This window comes from Pezoporus occidentalis, unplaced genomic scaffold (assembly GCF_034315485.1).
Source record: "Pezoporus occidentalis ecotype Australia unplaced genomic scaffold, CSIRO_AGI_Poc_V1 ctg11, whole genome shotgun sequence".
Taxonomy (NCBI): domain Eukaryota; kingdom Metazoa; phylum Chordata; class Aves; order Psittaciformes; family Psittacidae; genus Pezoporus; species Pezoporus occidentalis.
The window spans coordinates 1,945,725-1,966,604 of record NW_026912886.1 but is presented as its reverse complement, the minus strand read 5'-3'; the positions used below and the strand labels follow the sequence as shown (position 1 = coordinate 1,966,604).

The following is a 20,880-nucleotide window of genomic DNA, read 5'->3' as shown; positions in this document are numbered from 1 at the left end:
GGTTCATACCTGATTGCACGCCCTTTAAGAGGAGATGCAGGGCACTCTCGGAGCCTGAGGTGCCATGTTTTGCTGCTACGGCTCCTGCATATTGTAACCAAAAGCATGGGGAAGAGGCTTTGTTACTTAAAACTGGAGGCAAATGACAACAAGGCAGTGTTCCACTTCATCTTCACCGAAAAGATGCTGCTCTGACACCACAGGCCAGCATGAACTGTATGTGTTTTAAAGGCAAGAACGACCAGATTTGCTCTGTTCAAGCGAGTTTGGCCATGGCTTGCAGGCTCCTGATATACTGTCAGGCTTCATCAGACAAAGCTCATGTGCCAAGGGGTTCTAGTTATGTGGCAAAGCAGCCACATGGGATTTAAACAGGCAGCTTTTACGTCTCCGCTTGCCTGAGAGGGAAAGTGCAACTCCAGGATCATTCCATTTTCATGTTTATATTGATTTTGCACGTGAACAGAGGAAGAACTGGGTCACTACCACACAAGCTTATTCTTTAAACTCCGCCCTCCCTTTTTATGAAAACCCCAGCATTTGAAAGGGACAAAATGGAAATTAAATACACAACTCACACACAGGAGTGAGGCACTCTTTAGTTCTAACATGGGATCATATTGTGCAGGCTCAGAGGATTCTGCCACGAGAGTATAATTTATTTAGTTTAAGGAAAGAAAAGTTGTTTTTCTCTCCCTCCTTCCCCACGAGCAAACCTCTGCAACACAGTCAGAGACTACATTCAATGCAGAGATGAATGGCAAAACAGCATTTCCGTGTTCCCAGAATACAGGAAGAGCTACAGAATTTCCAGTCTTGACAAGAAATAGTTTTTGATACATTTTAACTATTTTCCCTCTTTTTAGTATTTTGGTGACATGGTTACTGTGTTAGTTACCATAATAATCTCCCTATTTTTACCCTCATCCTCTCTTTTGATGGAGGTTTCCTGACACTTATCAAGTAATTACAATTTCTTAAAGAAACCTTTCTTTTAAGATGAGACATTACTCAGATGACTGTGCATACAGTTCTGCAGACCACAGCAGGCTAGGGTGTTTTACAGGCATGGTTAAATGAGGAAGTGGGACAGAGGCTGCATCCAGTTAAGTGACTCTCAGTCCCCAGAAAGTCATCATTTTAAGGCTGTTTGGAACATGGTGGCTTTTACCCATATCGCGTGTTCCACAGTGCAAATGTGCATCAGCCATTTCAATTCTCTTGGTACAGCGCATGCATTCAGGTAACGGGAGATAAAACAGCAATCAGAACAGCATATTCACTTGAGAGGCAAGAAACCCAACCAAACAAACCAGAGTGATGATCATTATAGCCAAGAAAAAAAGGTCTTATATCCCTCCAAAATAAGTGGAATACACTAGCCCCGTTAAGAATGCAACAGTTAAATGGACAATTATATGGTGTTTTGGTACAAGTCTCTCTACACTCAAGCAATCACTTTATGAGTACGTCCAATTACTTGCTCACACATGGAAAATTGCTAAAGAGAAAATGTAAATTCCATTGACTGAAAGAAGTGTAAACCAATAAAGAAAAGCCCCAAACACACATTGGAGAAATGCACGCTTGGTTTTCCAAAACCAAGAAAGAACTTTTGCTCCCACAGGAATTGATGCTCAGTATATCTTAAAACCAGCCTCTCTATTAGGAGAAACTTAGATGCAGAACCTTCATGTTGGGCACCTGGATTTGATCATTTCAGTTGCAGTACACACCTTAACAAACCAACCCCAAACAAAATAAACCACAAAAGTTATGAAATTTTAAAGCCTAACTTAACAAATGCATTAGTTTGCAACATCTTTTTTGCACAGTTCACCAGTAACTGATATGTACAGTACAAAAAACTATGAAGAAATTAAATCTGAACACCTTAATCTGCAAGAAGCTAATGCATATTTGATACCTATTAAGACACAGTGTACCTGCCAATTAGAGGATTGATCTAGGGTGATTTTCTTCCCACAGGTGCTAAATGATTGCACTGGGTATTCCTTCTTGATGTTCATTTGGAAGGAATAATAAATCTCTGATTCTGTTTTCAAAAAAGGCAAAGCAATTCTACTCCAGTGGATTCAGGGTGTATCCTGAATGTCCCAAGTCAGTCAATGGCTGTGCAGAAATGTTTCATTTGGTAAGGAAACTTTCCAGATGAGTCTATTCAGAAGCTGCTTACAAAAGTGGCTATTGGCAGGGACTGGAAAGAAGCATGGAATTAAATAGGGAGGAATAGCGTTGTATCAAATATATAAAGAAAAATTTAAAGCTTTTCAATTAAAAGAAAAGTGTATATTCAACTCGCATCTGCTATAGATGTGCACGACAGACAGTTAGAAACAACAAGTGCATTTACAAAGCTTTCTTTTCATGGGTAATTTCCACCAGCATTTCTGAAGGCAACCTACTGAAATGATGACCCTGTTTATAATAAAGGCGCAAACTATTGCTCTGTAGCATATTTGGAAAATTATATAAAAATAATTTCTATATTACAATTTAAACTTGGCTTGTAGAATCCCAACATAATACAGCCTGAAGTCTACAAACAGAATGTACTTACAAACACCTTTGTGTTGGCTTTCTCTCATTTTTAACAATATAGTATTTCAGTCATATACACTGGAAGTTAATGTGCAAATTAAAATAGTTGCTAGTGTCTGTTACTGAAATAATTTAAATTCTATGCTAGATACTGTTTGGTGAACCTCTGAACAAGCCGCCGTACCTTAAAACAAATGCTCTTCAAACACACTGACAGGCACATAAAATACACTAAGCTGAAAAGCCATCTACAGTCAGCATCTGTTGATTGGCTTCTCTGAACCTATCTTTATTTTGGGTCACTGTGATTTCTATTAACATTTGGGTTTTTGCCTGTGCCAAACATTCCCAGTGTTATCAGACCTTACTTCCTTACGAGGTTGTACTTTACTTTCACATCCAGCTTGTAATATCTGAAGCACCTGATTTAAGGCCCCCACTGCTAATAGGATCCTGCCCACAGATTTCAGGACAACACATGGAGCCCAAAGAGGCTTCAGGCTTCCCTCTGCTCCTCAGGCAAAGTTCTCATCCATCCTCCCACTGGAAGAGTAAGGTCAGGCAGCCTGAGGGGAACCAGCACTGGCTGAAGGCGAACTCCTTGATCCTACAAACATGAATGCTGCTTCTTAAGAGTTAAGTTTTTGAAAATGAGCAGTCTCCGGGATGTCAGGGAGACTTTCACATTGGGGAAGTTGAGCACCAGTGGAGCTGTTTGCAGAATCAGAGGGCACTATTTTGTCAGATCTGTGCTGTTCATTTTTTGATATCTACACATCCATCACACGAGAAGTAGATGACCCTGAATATGCCTCTATGTGCAAGGACTGGTGTTGCCTCCACCTGCAGTCCAGCGGTGCGCAAACCCGCACTGAGCACATCTCCTCAATGCTTTGTGTGTGTCAGGGCACGCTGCTCACACGAGCTCTGCAACTGCAGAAACAACCGCTCTGAACAGTTCACTTGGCCTAGTTAGACTTGACAACAAAGAAACAACACAAAACTTTCTAAGTGCAGCATCCTCCCTTCACTCATACCATTAATGTAACCTTTGACTTAGGAATATGGAACTAATTGCTAAAGACAGCAAGGTCACACACTGTATTTCCATTGCATTTATGAGGCTTAATGAACCATAATAACAAAAGGTTAATCAACTGTTCCAAAATCCAAAATACCTGAAGTTGCTTTGGATAACCTACACCGCATTCTGAATGAGCTGCTTGTCAGCCATGTGCTACAACTGGCACCCGCATCTGACAAAGTACTTGTAAAGTCTAGCACTTTAATGGAACTTTAATATAAAGTGTGACCGAAACCCATTCTGTATACAGCGTCCTCTGTTACGAACAGACCTTTCTATCACAGTTTATGAACAAAGTAAAAAAAAATTGCATAATAGGTGTAAAAGCCCATCTTAAATTAGAAAAATTGCACATTCACACATTAAAAAATTCCAGCTTCCTCCAACCTAAACATCTCCTGGTGATTTTGGATCTGTTCTGGGAAGGTGGAGCCTTCCCAGGAGTTAGTCCGTACTGCTGAAATCCTGACAACAGTTGTAATTGTGGACTCACTGTCAAGGAGGCTGGGGGGAAGCACACACAAATGCAAAAGCATGCATGTGTATTGTGGCCACTTGAGCCAAGAGCCGAGATGAACAGGGTCTTCCAGAACCAAAGCAGGGTTCTGGACTACATGGTAACACTGACAAGCTCTGAGAGGTCTGAAGATTATTCCCCTTCACACCTAGCTTAGGAATGACACAACATCTTCCAGTGCTGCTGAATGCAGCTCACGAGCAGTGGGGCATTCCCTCTGGAGAAAAAAAAAAAAGAGACAGAGATTTTCCTCTTACAGCCAGACCCAGATTTTAATGGGACTTTATTTGGCTTCTTCAGGAGGGGGCACTGTTTCTGCACATCTGGACTGTTTAGTACCAACTATGGAATCTCCTTTAGACAGCTGCCACAAACCTCTCAGGAAGAAAAAAAGAAAGAACACACCCCCCCCCCCCCCCCCCCAAAAAAAAACTTAAGAGTATGACTTATCCAGAAAAAAGGACAACCACTGGGAAATGGTGGGTAGATTTTAACTGGCAAAGCATGGTGTAGGCCAGCACCTTCTCTCTGCAATAGCAGACTTTAAGGGACAAGAGAATAGTGGGATATTAGAAAATAAACCAGCAATACTAAGCAAATTAATAGAAGATATACCAAGAAAAGTATTCTGGGGGAACATGCACAACTAAAAAGTGTTCTGTCAGTATTTCATAGAACAGATAATCTAAAATGAGCCATCCAGCAGTGGTAAATATCACAGGATCTAAGGGACTTGAGGCTAACAGTGAACACAAGCTCAGTGTCCTATTCAGACAAGCCTGTTGTTATTCAGAAGAGCAACTGTTCAAAGTAATCTAACAAACAGGTACAATCTAATCACCAAGTTAGAGCAGAGGAATTTATCTAAATCCTGACCAGCAGCACACCTCTTTCTTTGGTGAGCAGTCGATATTAAAAACATCCTATAGAAACAACTCTGAAAAGTGGGAAAACACAAATTCTCATGGGAATTGCGTATTTTTACATTTGTGCTGTTACTTTTTTCCTAATTCAGAAAGGATACAACTGATGTAAATACCTGGGCTGGTGTAGTTTGTTGCTAATCTGCTGTTTCTTAACTGCAACTTTACTTCTTAAATATGTTTTTTCTTTATCCTATCAGTTTTCTCAGTAACATGTGGTTTAACATGATCCAGCTTGTTTCAGCGTAATCTGCAACCACAGAACTTCCATGTAATCACAACAGTTAGCCAAGACAAGGGGTTAGAATGTGCTTACCTTAAGGACAGAAGTCCCATGGAGTTTTAACCTCTCATTACTCATACGAGTATTTCCCTTTTGTGAAAGAATGCAAATTCAGTCACATTCAAGGTATGCTCAGTATACAAGAAATATGAAGTACAGGTAATTCATGGAAGAACTAACATGGCACAGACTGGGACTTTCCAGGAGCGGCTATTTAACAGACTTATTTTGCAACTATTCTTTAAACCTCCTATTCAGCAAAATAACTAAAGATATGGTCAATTTTCAGTATATGTTCAGCTCTACAGATTTCAGTGGGACATCAGCACAAGCTTACATGCTCCCTGAAGGCCAGCGCATGTCAGCCTAAGTTTTGTATCTCGTTCCACAGACTACTTCAGGCTTGGCTTCAAGGCTGACTAGGATTAACTGCACACAAGCGAAATAGTGACACCCATGGCAAGAGTAAAAAATGGGGTACAGCAGAAAAGTACCAGAAACAAAGACTCTTTGGCAAAGAACCTTTCCTGTCCAAATCAGAAAAGTGCTATTCCATCATGAGTGAGGGAGAACTCACATTCTGCACCTTCAGGAGGCAGAGTAGGCAGCCTGAAAGGCAGCACGTGAACCACTTGTGGAAAATGAGCTCTCTGTGTAGAGTAAAAGAGCCACAGCTTACAGCTATAATGACTACAGAGCTCTTCTTACTACGCTATGTCAGCTGATGGTGGAGGGCTGCAAAAATGGCTAGTACTATATGCAAGAGAACTTCTCAGGGTCACACATCTACTTTAACAGTATTTGTGGTGTCTGCTTCAAAGAGCTGTTTCTATTTTCAATAGTATTGCAGATACTTATGGAAATATCTGGATATCAGACCTGTGCAAACCTGTGCTAGGAGCTGCCAGTCACACTGGAGGTATTCTACGGACATCTTGCCACCTCCTGGGGAGCATGCAACTCACTCCAGGAGAAGGCTCAAAAAGAGGTGGAGCCAACAGAAAGCCTCAGGAGTAGTCAGGTTCACAATAACTGTCACAGTTATGTTTAGAAAGGAATGAACAAATGGTTAAATTCATGCAATGGCTAGGGGAATCAATTGATGCAATACATTTGATTTGACAAGCAGTTCATTCAACTCTAAAATGATCCTCAATTTCCCAGCTAGTTATCACATTTTCCAAGTCTAATATAATAATACTTGAATTTTACTTTTATATTTCTCTCCATTTTAACAGCAAGAAAAATACTGCTGACATTCAGGCACCCAAAACTCCACTATGTGAGGGGGGTTGGTGGTGTGAAATCTTGCAAATCATAATATAGAGCCTGTTTAAAAATTCAGTACAAATAAAAGTGGCTCAAATCTACTTATTTTCTTTTTTTTTTTAAATTGGAAATATAGAAATAAGTGGTAAAAACTTAAGATTAGGAAGAGCTACAGCCCTCCTGAACTCAGACCTTTCACTCCCATTTTGCCAGCATCATTCCATTCCAGACTGAAGCGAGTACAAATGTTAGCAGTAACGCAGTATGCTGCCGTGTTAAAAATGTGCAGTATGCAAATCATTACCCTCCAAAAAAAAAAAAAAAAAAAAGCTATGAAAAATTTAGGTTTTGCAGAGGAAAAAATACTCTCGTAATAGCTATAGAACTTTGTCTGTCTGCCAGGCAGATACTACCCTACTACAACACCACATCTCCAGTATTGACTTTCCCCGATCATTCTACTACCTGAGTGATGTCAGTGTAAATTCAGGCACCATTAGTAAATTTTTGACCAAACATATACACAGCACTGACAAAGGAGTAAACAACCCTTCAGCTTACCAGTACATGTAAAAAAGACACTGACAAAATGGAAAATAATATTTTTGTTTTTATGATAAATTAATCCTATCGTTTCCTCGTTGCCCCGGAAAAGCGAAAAGCTAGACACTATTTACTTATCAATCCTTTATTCTTTTTGCAAGGATTCCTTCTGCTGCCATTCCACACTGTTTACTTTGTAAGTAAGAAAATGGTAAAACTAAGTAGTCACGGGAGCATCCTCAATGCCTGTGTCCCTTGTTTTCTCTCTCCCTGCGCTTTAACTCCTCTTTGTAGCAGTATGAACAGTAATTTTCAGTCTCAGGACGACCGTAGAAGGAACAGTTCTCCTTCTTACAGCGGTTCTGCTGGATGGAATATATTGGGCAAACTGTGCTTCTGCCTTGATTTTTATCATTGTTCAACCAGGTCTGTGGGGCATCCTCATCAGCATATTCTAAGCAGTCTCTAATATCACCAGTATTGAACCCATTTGTGTATGTCTGAGACTTGTGTTCAGTAGGCATGGCATAGCTCAGCGATTCCACCGTGTTCACCGTGCGGATACCGGATATCCGGGCTGGGCTATAGCTCTGAGAAGACAGTGATCTGTTCTGTTGGGGATAGGTGGCACAGGTCTTTAAGGTGCCAACCACTGGCTTGTAGGTATCATCTTGGAAGCTCGATGGCTTGGAGTTGACATCATGCAAATGGATGACACTTTGCCTTTGGACAGGTGGAGTATGGCTATAGTGGGCAGATACTGGAATGGGTCCACTTTTCTTAGCACCGTTACTTGGTGAAGAAAATGACCCAGGAGTGGGGCTAGTGCGGTCTTTAAATTTTAAAACCAGCTGAGTTGTATGGCTTTGAGGCAAGACGGGTGATGCCCTATCCTGAGGAGATGTTTCTGATTTTTCTTTTGAATATGCTTCTGGCTCCAGTTTCCTACTAGATGACCCGTTCAGTGCAGCCTTTTTCTCAGCATCCTTTCTTTTCTGTTCCTGTTCTGCATTGAAACGCTCCTGTGCACTGGTCAGGTAGTAGCCTATCATCTCCTCGTGGAACTGATGCCTGTGACTGGTCAAAAGAAGGCCAGCAAAAATGAACTTCCGTTCCCCCTGCATGGCAGCTCTCAGAATATTGAGGCTGAGTTTCACGTCAGTGCTGTACTTCCATGGGTCGGACTGCTTGTCAGCGAAGGATTTAGCATTCGTCTTTTCGATGGGTGAGTTGCTTGCTCTGTCGGTCGGGGATGGAGTGGTCTTTTCAGATGGAGAGGTGCTCGCAGACTGTCCAGACTCCTCTTTGCTCCCTTTTCGAGACTTGGATTTCTTCTCTTTGACTTTCTCTACTGCATCGCCATTTTTTCCATTCCCTGAATTGGCTCTGCTCATTTTGCCATGCACCAGGCCGCCAAGACCACCCATATTCTTTTTCAATTTAATTCCCAGGGTTTTACTGAGGCTTCCTATTTTATTGGCAACTGAATCCGTCCTGGTTTTGTCTTTATCTTTCCTCTGCTTGTCCTTTTCTTTTTCTTTACTGTTTTTGCCATTATTGCCATTGGAATTACTACAGATGGAATCTCGGTCCGAGTCCATTGAGTCAGCCAGAGACTGAACATCTTCCCCAGCTGAAGCTGTAGGGGATTCTGGTTGAGCCAAAGGGGCCTGCTATGGAAAAGTAATTATGATTAGACACAGCAAGATCAGTTTCATACAGGGACCTGGTGCAAAAAAAAACCCTAATCCTCCCCGCCCCCCCCCCAATCCAGTATGGTTTTTGCCATTAATTTAAAAAGTACTTTTTAATTTATGCACTGACATTCTTTTCTTCACCAAATAAAGCTTATTTGGCTGTGTTATGTATCTTGCTTGTTCATACAGTAGCTTTTGGCTCATTTCAAGCACATTTGTACAACAGAGGTCAGCCACGCAGAGGTTCTGTGAAAAGCAGTGTCTGGGTGATGGAGAGATGTGAGTTAGTGCTCCTGCCGAGGGGGAGGCTGCAGCACAACCTCCCTGCTTGTACTGACCAGCTGAGTGGCTGGACAGCACCCAGGGATTGGTCACTCCACAGGAAGCATTTACAGTACAGGCTGCCTCAACAAGCATGGAAAGAAACTGACAATATTGTCATGGAAGGGAAGAGAGGTTCTGCTGAAAGCTGTAAGGGCAGTGCAGCACACAAACCTGTACGCAGCAATATTTCATAATTCATCATGTTCAGAACAATCTATTTAAATTACTTTATCCATTGTTCAGGGCCCTGGTGCATGGGAGTCACAGGTATGATGCACCAGAGCTAAACATCTAGCCTGGAATATGAAACCTCAACAAGTAGACTGAGGAATGATGTGAGGTGCCTTCATCCTTACTGCAAAGATAATGCAGATAAAGCTCAAGTCAGAAGTCTGAGTTCCACTGTGTGTTTTAGGTAAAAACCCCATATTTCTGGAAAACGCAATAACGAGGATCCTAGGATAATTTAGACTGGGGCTGTGTTCATGTACTCCTGCAAGATCTAGTCTTGCTTTCAAACACCATGATGCTAAAATCTGCTAGAGAGAAATATGAAGCATATAACTAACCATAATGAGGGAAACAAAAAAGGGGAAAAAAAAGCTTTGGAGATGTACAGAAATGCATGTCTGTCTGCTTCTTGTCCTTTGGTACTTAAGTGTTTGTTCTCTATCTCTATGGAGTCCATGACCACCCCACAAACCCATTGGGAGCACAGCTGTTATCCCCACTTGGCAGAGGATAAAATGAGTGCTAAAGTGACCTGACGATGCTCATGTGGCAAGCGCAAAGCAGGGAGAGGTAACACAAGGTTCAGGCTCACAGTTTACAACTACAGGACCATTTTGGCTCTCCTTTTTCTGATGTGGTAGCTACATCAGCTACAGAAACTGTAGAAAAATGGATTTTCCCTTTCTTGCAGCTTGTTAAATCCTTTCTCCTTTTGTGTTGTTTCTCCTTTCAAATCCCATCTGAGTAGGCTGTCTAAATCACCTCCATCCTCTCCTAGCAACCTTTTGCCTCCAGACTAACCCCTCAATCAAGTCCATGTAATTTGCAGAGAAATTTGCAGCTGAGTAGGTGCCAACTGGGCATGGTTCTAAAATAGCTTTCTTAGAGTACCAGGCTCCAGTTCAGCACCAGTCTGTGGCCTTTTGTCAGCCACTCTAAACTGGGAGCCGTCCAGGGGTGGAAATGTATTCTCAGGAGAAAGGACCTGGATTGGTGACCTGACAGTGGCACTAGGAGAGCAAGCCAAAGCCCTCAGAAAACAATGGTGAGAAAAGGTCTATTTTAAGGCTTTTCTTAACTACACAGATTACAGAAATAAGTAACAGAAAGATTCAACAAGAAAATACATTTCAGAACAGAGTACCAATTGCAACAAAATACACAAGCAATTCTGGTATTGAAACCAATAACCATAAAAATCTATAAATCTGACTGCACTGACAGTGAGCCATGAGTGACCTGTCCCTGCTGCTGGGACTCTGAGGTGTCTCCTGCAGTGGACCTACACAACACCCTGCCCTGCCTTGCATCCCTCATCTGGTTTAAACCGAGGTGGGTTCACCTTACCCGTGTCTCAGATGGTATGCGTATCCATGTTACATTCATATAGCTGTGCAGAAGATTAAGCTTTGCCTCAAGAGACAGAATCAAACTAAGGACAAAAAAAAGAAGGAAACAGTCAGTCAAAAAGCCTGAAAGAAAAAGCAACAGTTTTTAACAGGGGGAGATGCAACAGCAGCCTGAACTGTGACCATCAGCTGGAGGCCCACCCATGTCACCAGAGCACATGAATAAAGTCCTCTCTGGTGGCAGCTCTCCCAGTACTTCAAACAGGTACAGCTCAAGACATTTTACTGCTTACCGCTAATGTTACAGAAAGGTCTTACTTGGCCAGTCTGGTGTTATCATTGTCATCTTTTCCCCACTCCCAGTCTTTCCCAGGATCAACAGCAAAGTGCAAAGGCAGCAACTTGTGTTCGGAGTCAGTCAGGGGGATCACCGCTGAAGTAGAGAAGAAACAAGGATTTGGGCAAGGGGAATGACCAAACCAAACCAAAAGAGATTCAGCTGTGAAAAGCAGCATAACGGGTTGAAGAAGGGCAGAATCTGAATGTGCTGCAGAACTGTCTCATCCAGAGCATCACAAGAGATTTATACCAGGCTCCATTTCCCTGTTTTGATGTTTGCGCAATAGAAGAGGAGAGGGGTATGTTAATGCACTGATTGCTCCTGGAGTGAAGGACATCACCTGTGGAGGAGGGGAGACCTCTGAGAGAACAACATCTCCATTTTGTAATGCACAATTAACACTTCCTGGAGACAGAACCATTAGAGTTACAGAAAGCAATAAAACCCCGAAATATCCTGCCTGCCTGTCACATGGATGCATACACTTGTTAATTATTCTGGTTCTTCAGTTTAGTTTTTTCTTTTCAGTTTCTGTTTTCCACAAAAATATATCGATAACACCATTAAAAAAACAAAGCAAAACCCAGTAACGGTGATTTTGGACTTAAACTTTGAAGTACCATAAGTGAGGAGCATAGATCAACGTGCAGATGTGTTAAGAGGTCAGTCAGAGGCCTGGCTGTGAAGTACAGTGTAGAGAAAGACCATTACTGCTGCTACACTCCAGCACTACTGTCTAGCTGCTCTGGCTCTGCTGTCCTTTCCTCTCTCTGCTGGGGCTCAGCCCTCTGCCACATCTCTTAATGACTCTTGCTTTATAGTCAGCAGGCAGGGGCTGCACTTTGATTCTAGTGTCTGTCATTCACTACCAGCAAGAAATGAAGAGGAAACCACTGTCACCTTTAATTAAAGCCAACAATTTGCTTCCATTTCATTAGGGAAAAAAAAAAAACAAACCAAAAAGCTTTTGAGGGACTGGGTGGAATCCTGAGCACAGTTCGTGGTGCAGGTCACTGTGGCTCCTCTGACATCCATCAAGCAATTTCATTTTCTATACTAGAACCCTGAGGGACTCAGCCTGGGCATTCACTGCAGCAAAGTCAAGGGGCAAAGAAACCTGGGGGAGTCACCCAAACTTCATGGCACTGAAATACTGAAAACTTATTGGCTATAAGCTCTTTATAATCTTTTCTGCCGTTCAGACAGCATTGTTAAAACAAAACAAAGGCACAGCATTTTTGGTTAAATATTGTTCCTCGCCTAGCAGAACACAGGAGATTTAATCTGCATTTTAGATTAACTCAGTATTTGGTTCATAGAGTCTTGGCAACAACTGCAGAAAGTCAGTGTATTTGGTCGTCTTTGCAGAGGGAAAAGAAAAGGTCAAACCTCTACAAAACATTGCACCCTAGTGCTTATAGTTGGTAATTCTTGAAATAATTCTCCTTATATTAACTGCAAATGTAGTACAGAACAGCTGGAGATCAGTCAGCTTTAGTTGCTGATACTGCTGTAAGATGCAAGCACAGAAATTCAAATTGTAAGAGAATTTAGCTCCTTAAAGAAACTCAGTGTGAATAAGTAGCAGAGAATCTAACTCTACAGCTCAAAATACACTGTAAAGAGAGTTCCTGAAGCACAAGAACATAAAAAATGTGTAGCAGAGGTGACAACTGAATACACTTTTTAACACTTAGTGGTTAATTTGAGGGCTTAACCTGCTCTCCAGTTGAAACCACAGTATTTGAAACAGTCTGCAAGTCCTAATGCCCGCAGATGGGACATGTCAAATGTAACAGCAGCGATTTTGTCCACAGCAGTTTTAAGACACATGCTGAGGGCTTTGATGCTGTTCCTCAGCTGGGTAGATCGCCTTCTGTGCTGTGAAGTCACAGCGGGTCCCAGCACTCAGCTTCCTGCCTCATGAGTCATTATTAATCTTCTGTACAGAAGAACATTTTAACTATTTCTGAAAGCACCAGCAAAACGAAGTGCTGACACAGATCCTGACAGTGCTGCTAAAAACCACTGCCACAGCTCTCACTGGTACTGCACACTGGTGTGGGCAGTGATCTCACTGCTGACTGCCTGACAATGCAGGGAGGTGTGGGAAGCTCCACCTTCAATGCAGCATGCTTAGGGCAGTTGAGAGCTGGTCTTTATTTCCCATTAAAAAAATACAAAACACCTGCATAAATACAGTCTGCAGGAATACAGAAGTATTTACAGATTTTTATCAGATGTGTGGCTTTCAAAACAAAAGGGCCTTCAGTGATCACCAGAGTGCCAGCTTGTGCTGGTAAAAAGATGACATGGCAAAATGTGATTTAAATGCTCTCTAGACAAGAGGATGTTAGTATGTTCTCTCTCCTGATATGCCAGAGCAGAACTTCAGGTGTTCACATCAGCATTTAATCGACCACAAACATTTCAAGAATACAGGACATACTGTCTCCTCTGCAGGAGAGCTTCTCAGCACCTTCAATACGTGTGTATGTGCATGCAGTATATACATTCAGATAGCTTCAGCTGCTGCTCCTGACAGCCGGTTACATGGCTGGGGTATAAATACTCTAAGATATGAATGGCCTGGCTATCAGAGATGCTCCTTTTCAGTCACTGCATTCAGCTGCATTCAGACAGTTCACAATCTGGGCATGTGGCACCTGTACACTGCTTTCCACTCTCGACAGCTGCTGCTCTCCCTTCCTCTGTGCTCAAGCTGCCAACATCTCTTTGCTGGCAAGGTACAAAAATAAGCATTATTAGAGCATCCTTGTGCCAACCTATTTCCTGTCACAGTATTTGAAGAACAACGGCAATGCTGTGGTTGCTGTCAGACTGCTGCAGTCTCTTAACAGCAGATAGCTCAGCAACTGAAAGCTAAAGCGTTCCCTTCATTCCAGACTTAATGCCAAGTGCTCTCTGCTGCTCCACAAAATTGAAGCCTGGGTATTCAAGGCCTTGCAGTAAAACATGTAAAATCACATCATAGAAAACAAATGTTATTTGGATTCAACAACCTTTTTAATTAACCTGGATTTATTTATACACAAAGCCAGTATTTAACGTTCCTGATGCTGTGCTGGACATTTGGCAACAGCTTTTCCTCCCCAGCATCATTCTTGTGTAGTTACAGGTGTAGGAAAATCCTACAGAAAGACAGCTGCTAACCACAAGACGTATATTTAACATTATTGCTTGCACTCGTGGTAGAAATCAAATATGTGATGTTATCAAGCCCAAGCTCTTGCAGTGTGAAATTAACAGTAATATTTGGCTTGTAATACTAGGAACGTTTCAGTAGGTGGCACCAAGGTGTATCACCGAATAACACATACTGAGAGCAGCGCTCACTGCCTCATGTCAGTCCTGTCACTTGGAGGATGTCACAATAGCAAAAGGTGCGGTGGGTGGCAGTTACCCTATCTGCAAACTTATTGCAGAGATAGTTCCATTCTGTATATTCAATCAGATTATTTACCCCAGGCTCTTGCCAGACCTCTGATAATGAAGTATGGTATGAAGGCAGATTAACGTGCCTGAAATAAATGAGGTCACTGTCAATCTACTGATGCTATTCTGATCCCAACTATTATAAAGGAAGAAATGGACTCTGCCTACTACAGAACATGTCTTGTTTGATGACCAACGGAACTCAGACCTAAAAACAATCAAGACCAAAGACATGGAGGCATCTTCAACAACAAGATAACTACAATTTGTAACATTTTCATATATACAGGAGTTGTTAACAGAAGGCTGATGTTAGAGTCCTGGCTGCAGTGTGTCATCAGCAACCATCACCAGTGAAATCGTACCCTTAAAATGTCTCTCCTAAACTCTATCTTCATTCATACCACGTTATTGCATTAAAACGGCATGAATTTGCTTTGCAGACTTTCATTTCTCATGAGGTGTTCTGTATCATACCTCAGAATACTGCTTTGGAAATGGTTCCTATGTGAAAAGCATTTTCCTCAGGGTTATTTTTCTACAGATTGAGGGCTGGAAGGCAGCTGCAATGTCCCAGTGTATAATGCAAAAGCCAGACCTATTGCCAAGCACCTACCACAAATCCCTGAAATAGGTATGTGCCCCTGAAGGGTTGGACTGGATTGATCTTCCTGTTAAATATCTGACATCTAGATCAACCTTTTTCTTCATTTCTGTCTCGTGGTTCAGTCTCCCCTTCACCAACACACTCTCTGCCAATATCACATGCAATGCTTTGTACAGTGTTTCCCAGCTCTCACAGCCTTACATAATAAACTCTCTGCTCTTTCCAAGGCTGGCTTAATGAGAGGATTTGTACCTAAAAGCAAAACTCCACCCAATTTTTCTAAAGCCTCACAATGTTTTTTGCCAAAACTCTTTTCCCTTCCCCACAAAAGGAGCAAAGACAGCTTGGAGGCAACCTCACAGCTTGCTGTTACTAAGCAAACAGGTCTTCTAAGTAAGGGCAGTTATAGTCTTAGGCTACTGATGGAGGAACAAATCCAGTCCTGAAGCTCTGGTTACTCCCAATCCCAGATCCAGGAAGCTTAAATTTGACACAGAAATATCTGGTCAGATTTGTCACTGTTCCAAAGTAAAACAGAAGACCGCAAGGCAATAAGATAAAAACCACTTCAACTAAACATTTTAAATTGAGAAAAGTGCCTTTAGCACACTAGAAGAGGGATTTTTCAATTACATGATTTTCAACAGTCATCTGACTTGACTAACAGTCTTCTAAACACTTTACTATCCCAAATGAACAAAGGCCTTTGAGAACCCAGAAGCACAGCAGGTAACTATGACATACCTATTTACACATACGGAACTGAGAGGAAAGGTTCAAATGCCAAAGACAGACAGTGACAGCACAAGGATTAGGACTGAAGAGTTCTTGTGATCAGACTGCTCAAACTCCTATGAATGCAGCAATAAAATTTAGAGGATATTTTTTTCCTTTCTGGCAGGTAAATACATCTAAGGTAAAAGTACTTCATGCACTGTGTTCAATGTATACGTTTGGGTTGCTGTGTTTATAGCATACCTTGTTCTCTCTGTTGATCTTTTTGTTCCATGGAAACAAGAGCAGAGAAATGGGCCTGATCATAGGCTAGCACAAGAGGTGAGCAATGGCATCTGTTAGGTAGAACTTCAAGTGGCAAATAAATTCCTCCAAATGGTATAGGTGCAAATGCTGCGAAGAAAAATGAGGGTTTGGGTTTTAAACTGTCAAAGAACAGACAATAGTGTTGGTTCTAATGTGTGTAACAATTGTGCCACAGCATTTTCAGAGCTCCAGGGAAGCAGCCTCAAGTGGAGTAATTGATGCAGAAAACAGTCATAACAGCAGGTAAAATTTCAATATGAAAACATCAGGAAATATACTGAGAAGAATGACAGAAACATTCTGCTGACATATATCCACCTTGCTCTAATTGTTTATTAGTAAAGATATTAAGGTCTTACAACAAAATCCTGATGACTCTCACACGTCTGCAGATTTGCACCTTCCCATAACACTTGTAGGTAGAAGAACATTTTCTAACAGTCACCAGTAAACACACTACCAGTTCTTTTGGAAACATACTCTGCTCTGCCCTGCATTAACAGATTTCCATATGAAATGTCACAAACGTGTTTACAGTCCACACGCATGTCACCACACATCATATATGTATGAATGTGTATATTATGTATTTATAATAATGATAAGATTAAAAGATTCCACAAGTAGAATTTGAATGGGATGCTGCATCTGTAGAGGCAAAGCCCTTTCCTTTGAAAGATCCTATGCTTGTTTATATACAATTATGGAAAGCAGCAAGCTTGGGCAGGAAAATTCTCTCAATGTGTTTGCTTCTGACCAATTATTTTTGCTTTTGCTGTCAAAATATGAATCCTTATTGCTGAAATACTCCCAAAATGAGCTTAAGGAGAAAACAGACACAAACAATGCCCTGTTTTTACTAGAGACTTTTTCTTTGAAGAGTTCTGCTGTGTGCAGACTTTGGGACACAGAGCAGTATTGGTTTTGAGGCATTACATCTACATCTTGGTGAGTCCTTCCAAATTTGAAAGAGTCATTATGCTTTTTGAAAACCTGTGCTTTGTACAGGCAACAGTAAAACCAAGGGAACTTGATGCTGGTGGTCTATAGGCCAGCAGTGAGAAAACATGGGAGTTATAATGACAGAATCAGACTGGCCAAGGAGAAGAAAGTGTATCGAGGGTGAGGGAGTTGTGTGTAACTTGGAATAGGAAGTTATAGGAAATGAAGCAATAGTGATCAAGCCTTTCAGAGCAGATAGACAGCAATCATGCAACCAGTAGCTGTAGTTCACAACTGGAAGGGAAACTGAAATTACCCAGCATTGTCCTGGGAAAGTAAATTTCTATGAACTCCATCGCTAGTTCAACATCCCACTTCACTCAGTCAAAAATCCTCCTTTAGTTAAGCAACATACTACCGTTCATTAGCATTCTGCTAGCTCATGGCAAAAAGTGAGAGAGATGAGTTCAGTCATCCAAGATCAGGCAGCTGTGCGCTCCACATTGGGATCTAACATTTGTGTACTCACATGTGTAAACTGAATAGAACACTCTGGAAACTTCAGATTGACAGGCTGTTAAGGCATTAGTAAAACCGAAAAGCTAAGATATACACATTCAAAATTCAACTATTCAAAGTCAGATTAGATTGATCTATGCAGAGATTTAAGGGGCACAAAAATAACATAGAAAATCAGAACCTTGTTAACCTGCACCAGTAAAATTGAGTATGTTCTGTAATGTTGTGGTTATTTTGTTATGAGTAAGGATATCCAGAATAAACAGATATTCAGTGAGACTTACAAAGTTATCTGTATTTTTTACTTTCATCCAATAGAAATGGTTTATCATTCTGCTCTTTTCTTTCCCTCCAAAACAAGGCAGCAGCTATCCCATAAACACTCAGATGTGTTACAGCTGGGTCTTCTGTTTGCAATTCAATTGACACAGGTGTGTACATTTATAAAGACAAACTCTTACCTTCTCCCCCTGAGTCTCGTAACATGGTGTCTGCTACTACAACAATAGGTCTTCTCAAAATATGGGCTAAGACAAAAACATGGAACTCTTCTAAACTCTCATAGACTGGATCTTCTGAATTGTCCACACTGGAAGACACAGCATTGAAACTTTTTTAACCATCTAGAACCAACCACTGAAACTTAAGTGAATCAATACATCACAGCAGCTATTTCTTCCTTGTCCCTCATATTCCCATGCTTCTGAAACACATACTCCAGTTATTGAAATAGTTAACATTAGAAACTGAAAAGGAAAATGTATTTTTGACAACAATAGCAACAGAGGAAATGTTTTCACTTGCAGACTGCACACTAGTTTAGTAGCTATCAAAATTCATTACTGTATAAACACGAGTACCTTACATGGTAGGAGAGCAGAACATAAAGCCCTATGGAGAACACTACGGTGAAAACTAAGTCTTTTCTTTATACTGGCTTTCTACACCTCTGATCCAAACAGTTTATGAAACCACAGGAGTGAATGAAACCCTTCTGTTTGATTCATCTAGCTGCAGCAGACACAGAGCACTTCAAGAATTGGACAGATAATGTTTCATTTTTAGATTGAAATAAATATTTCATTGAGGGCTACCTATACCAATTTCAGAAACCCTTTTTTTCATGTATGAATGGACAAACACAATCAGTAGGTTTTAAATGCTGCCTTTTACTGAAGAGCTCACAAATGTTTAGTTCACACTTCATGGCTCAAAACATTTGACAGCAAGAGAGAAGCTTTATGTTAAAGAAGACATGCTACTAACTTCAAGGGATGTGCCGCTGATCACTAAGTGCAGTGGGTGCTTTTCCACCCAAAAAGGGTAAAAATGCAACCTGACTTGAAATTATGGTTTAAAAAGAGGTTTTCCTACTAGCATCAGTGTGCTTTGGATCAGCCCTTGCAAACTTCCAGGAAACAGAAATGCCCGGCACCGTTAAAAGCTAACCTATAAAGCCTGTCCTTTACAAAACAGAGCATTCGTTTCTCCAGACTGCAAGAACAAACCTGGTCAATTCCTCACTTTTCTGGCTGAACACTTCCAGGCCCTTGTATGGCTTCACAAGCATTTTATAGATTTTTTTGGTTTGTTATCTCCTTCCCTATTTTTCTAGTTTAACGTCATTAATGTCACTACCACATTTTAAAGCTTTGCCTCTGCCTCAAAGACAGAAATAAACACCCTAGATGGAGGGAGACTGAAAAACGGCAGGGTTGTGGGAAGCAGAGCACATCAAAGATGAGAATTCACAGCTGAGTGCCACTTTGAAAGATGATACACAGAGGACACAGCTTCTGAGACATGACAAATGAAGGTGGGCAGCATAACCCAGACACTTAAATGAAGGCAGTGATTGTCCTCCTAGTGTTAGGTGTGCAGAGAACTTCCATAATTCACTGTCATTAATTTTCATTACATGTGAATAGTTAACTGAAAAGAACTGTGTGGGCACTGCTCTAGAGCATGTGGGACCAACACAGTAACATCCTCACAGGTCTGATGGCATCCAGCCTTTCCCTGGGTCTTTATACTAAAATCTTTCACCTCAACTTGGGAGCACAGCAGGATGGATCATTAACAGTAGGCTGATGCAGGACATGAATTCTTGGGTCAAGCCATGAGACACCTCTCCTTCCCTGTATCCTTCTATCACATTAGTATTTCCAGACTAGCAATCCTAAAGTTTTCTTCAACTCCTCAAATTATTCTTCATCTCCAAGTTAATGACGTTTCTAGAAGTGAAAGGCATGTTCTAGATGCAGCTGTATCAGAAGTCCCTTTATCCCTTTGGCCAGCTGATGTCAAGCCTGACTGCACATGAAGTCCAAATTTCCACTGGGCTTTCTTCACTCTTCAGTATCACATCACCAAGTCACTTAAATCACTATTTATGATCGTATTTGCTCATTTAAAAATCATTCTCTCCTGTTAACACATCTGTTTTCCATTGCTGATTTTCACGGACACACAGGGAGCTCTGCAGGTCATACTGGCAACATCCCTGTTCCAGCAGGGCCACCTACAGCCAGGTGCTCTGTAGTGGGAGACTGTCCTTCCTTTCTTTGGGTGGGGAATAAATGATATATTGCATTGACTGAAGGAGATGAGAAGCTTCAAGTTCCAATTTTTGTTTCTCAGGCAGAAATGACATATAGGAAAGAGTTTTGAAGGCATGTAATAAAAGAAAACCTAAATCAGCTTTCCACATGTTATTGTTATTTTGTATTTAATTGTGTGGGAATACAAGTTTTTGTGTAAAACATATTCTGTGGCATGTGAGATGCAACCATCTGTCTCAACTAGGAAGAATCCTGAATTCAAGACTTGTTAAATAAGGAAAAAAACAATCATGTAGGTATTAGTGATTTTAACATGACATCCTTTGCCTTGAATTTTCTCTCTTCTGGAAGCTGTGGGGTACCCACTGTTTTCAGATCTGAAGGGCTGCCTGAACTCACAAATCTGAATCTCCACAGCAATTGGATTATTTCCAGGCTGTGTTTGGCTTAGTTTGATTTACATCAACTGAAAAGAGGCAAGATGAACAGACTTACTGGCTAGCAGAAACTTCAGCTGATAAGCAGATGATGTACTGTTATAATGAACCTTTTTCTTTAGGCACCCTGTAATTGCTACATATACAGTTACAACGGGACAGCACTCCTACAACAGACAACCAGATCAAATAAGA

At 41.2% G+C, this 20,880-nt stretch overlaps 1 protein-coding gene across 3 annotated transcripts in view; it reads right to left on the bottom strand.

Annotated features, from left to right (window-relative positions):
- Positions 1–7,310: 7,310 nt before the first annotated feature.
- The window catches only part of OTUD7A (OTU deubiquitinase 7A), a 51,673-nt gene continuing 38,103 nt past the window's right edge, over positions 7,311–20,880 (bottom strand). For 2 of the 3 annotated variants that reach the window (XM_062626514.1, XM_062626503.1), the window contains exons 9-13: positions 18,149–18,276; positions 16,164–16,313; positions 11,101–11,215; positions 10,781–10,865; positions 7,311–8,854 (exon numbers count right to left, since the gene is read on the bottom strand). In XM_062626514.1, coding sequence (XP_062482498.1) covers positions 7,421–8,854; positions 10,781–10,865; positions 11,101–11,215; positions 16,164–16,313; positions 18,149–18,276 — 1,912 coding nt within the window. In that variant the 3' untranslated portion in view covers positions 7,311–7,420. The remainder of the gene's footprint in view (positions 8,855–10,780; positions 10,866–11,100; positions 11,216–16,163; positions 16,314–18,148; positions 18,277–20,880) is intronic. The other variant, XM_062626523.1, reaches the window with a different exon arrangement.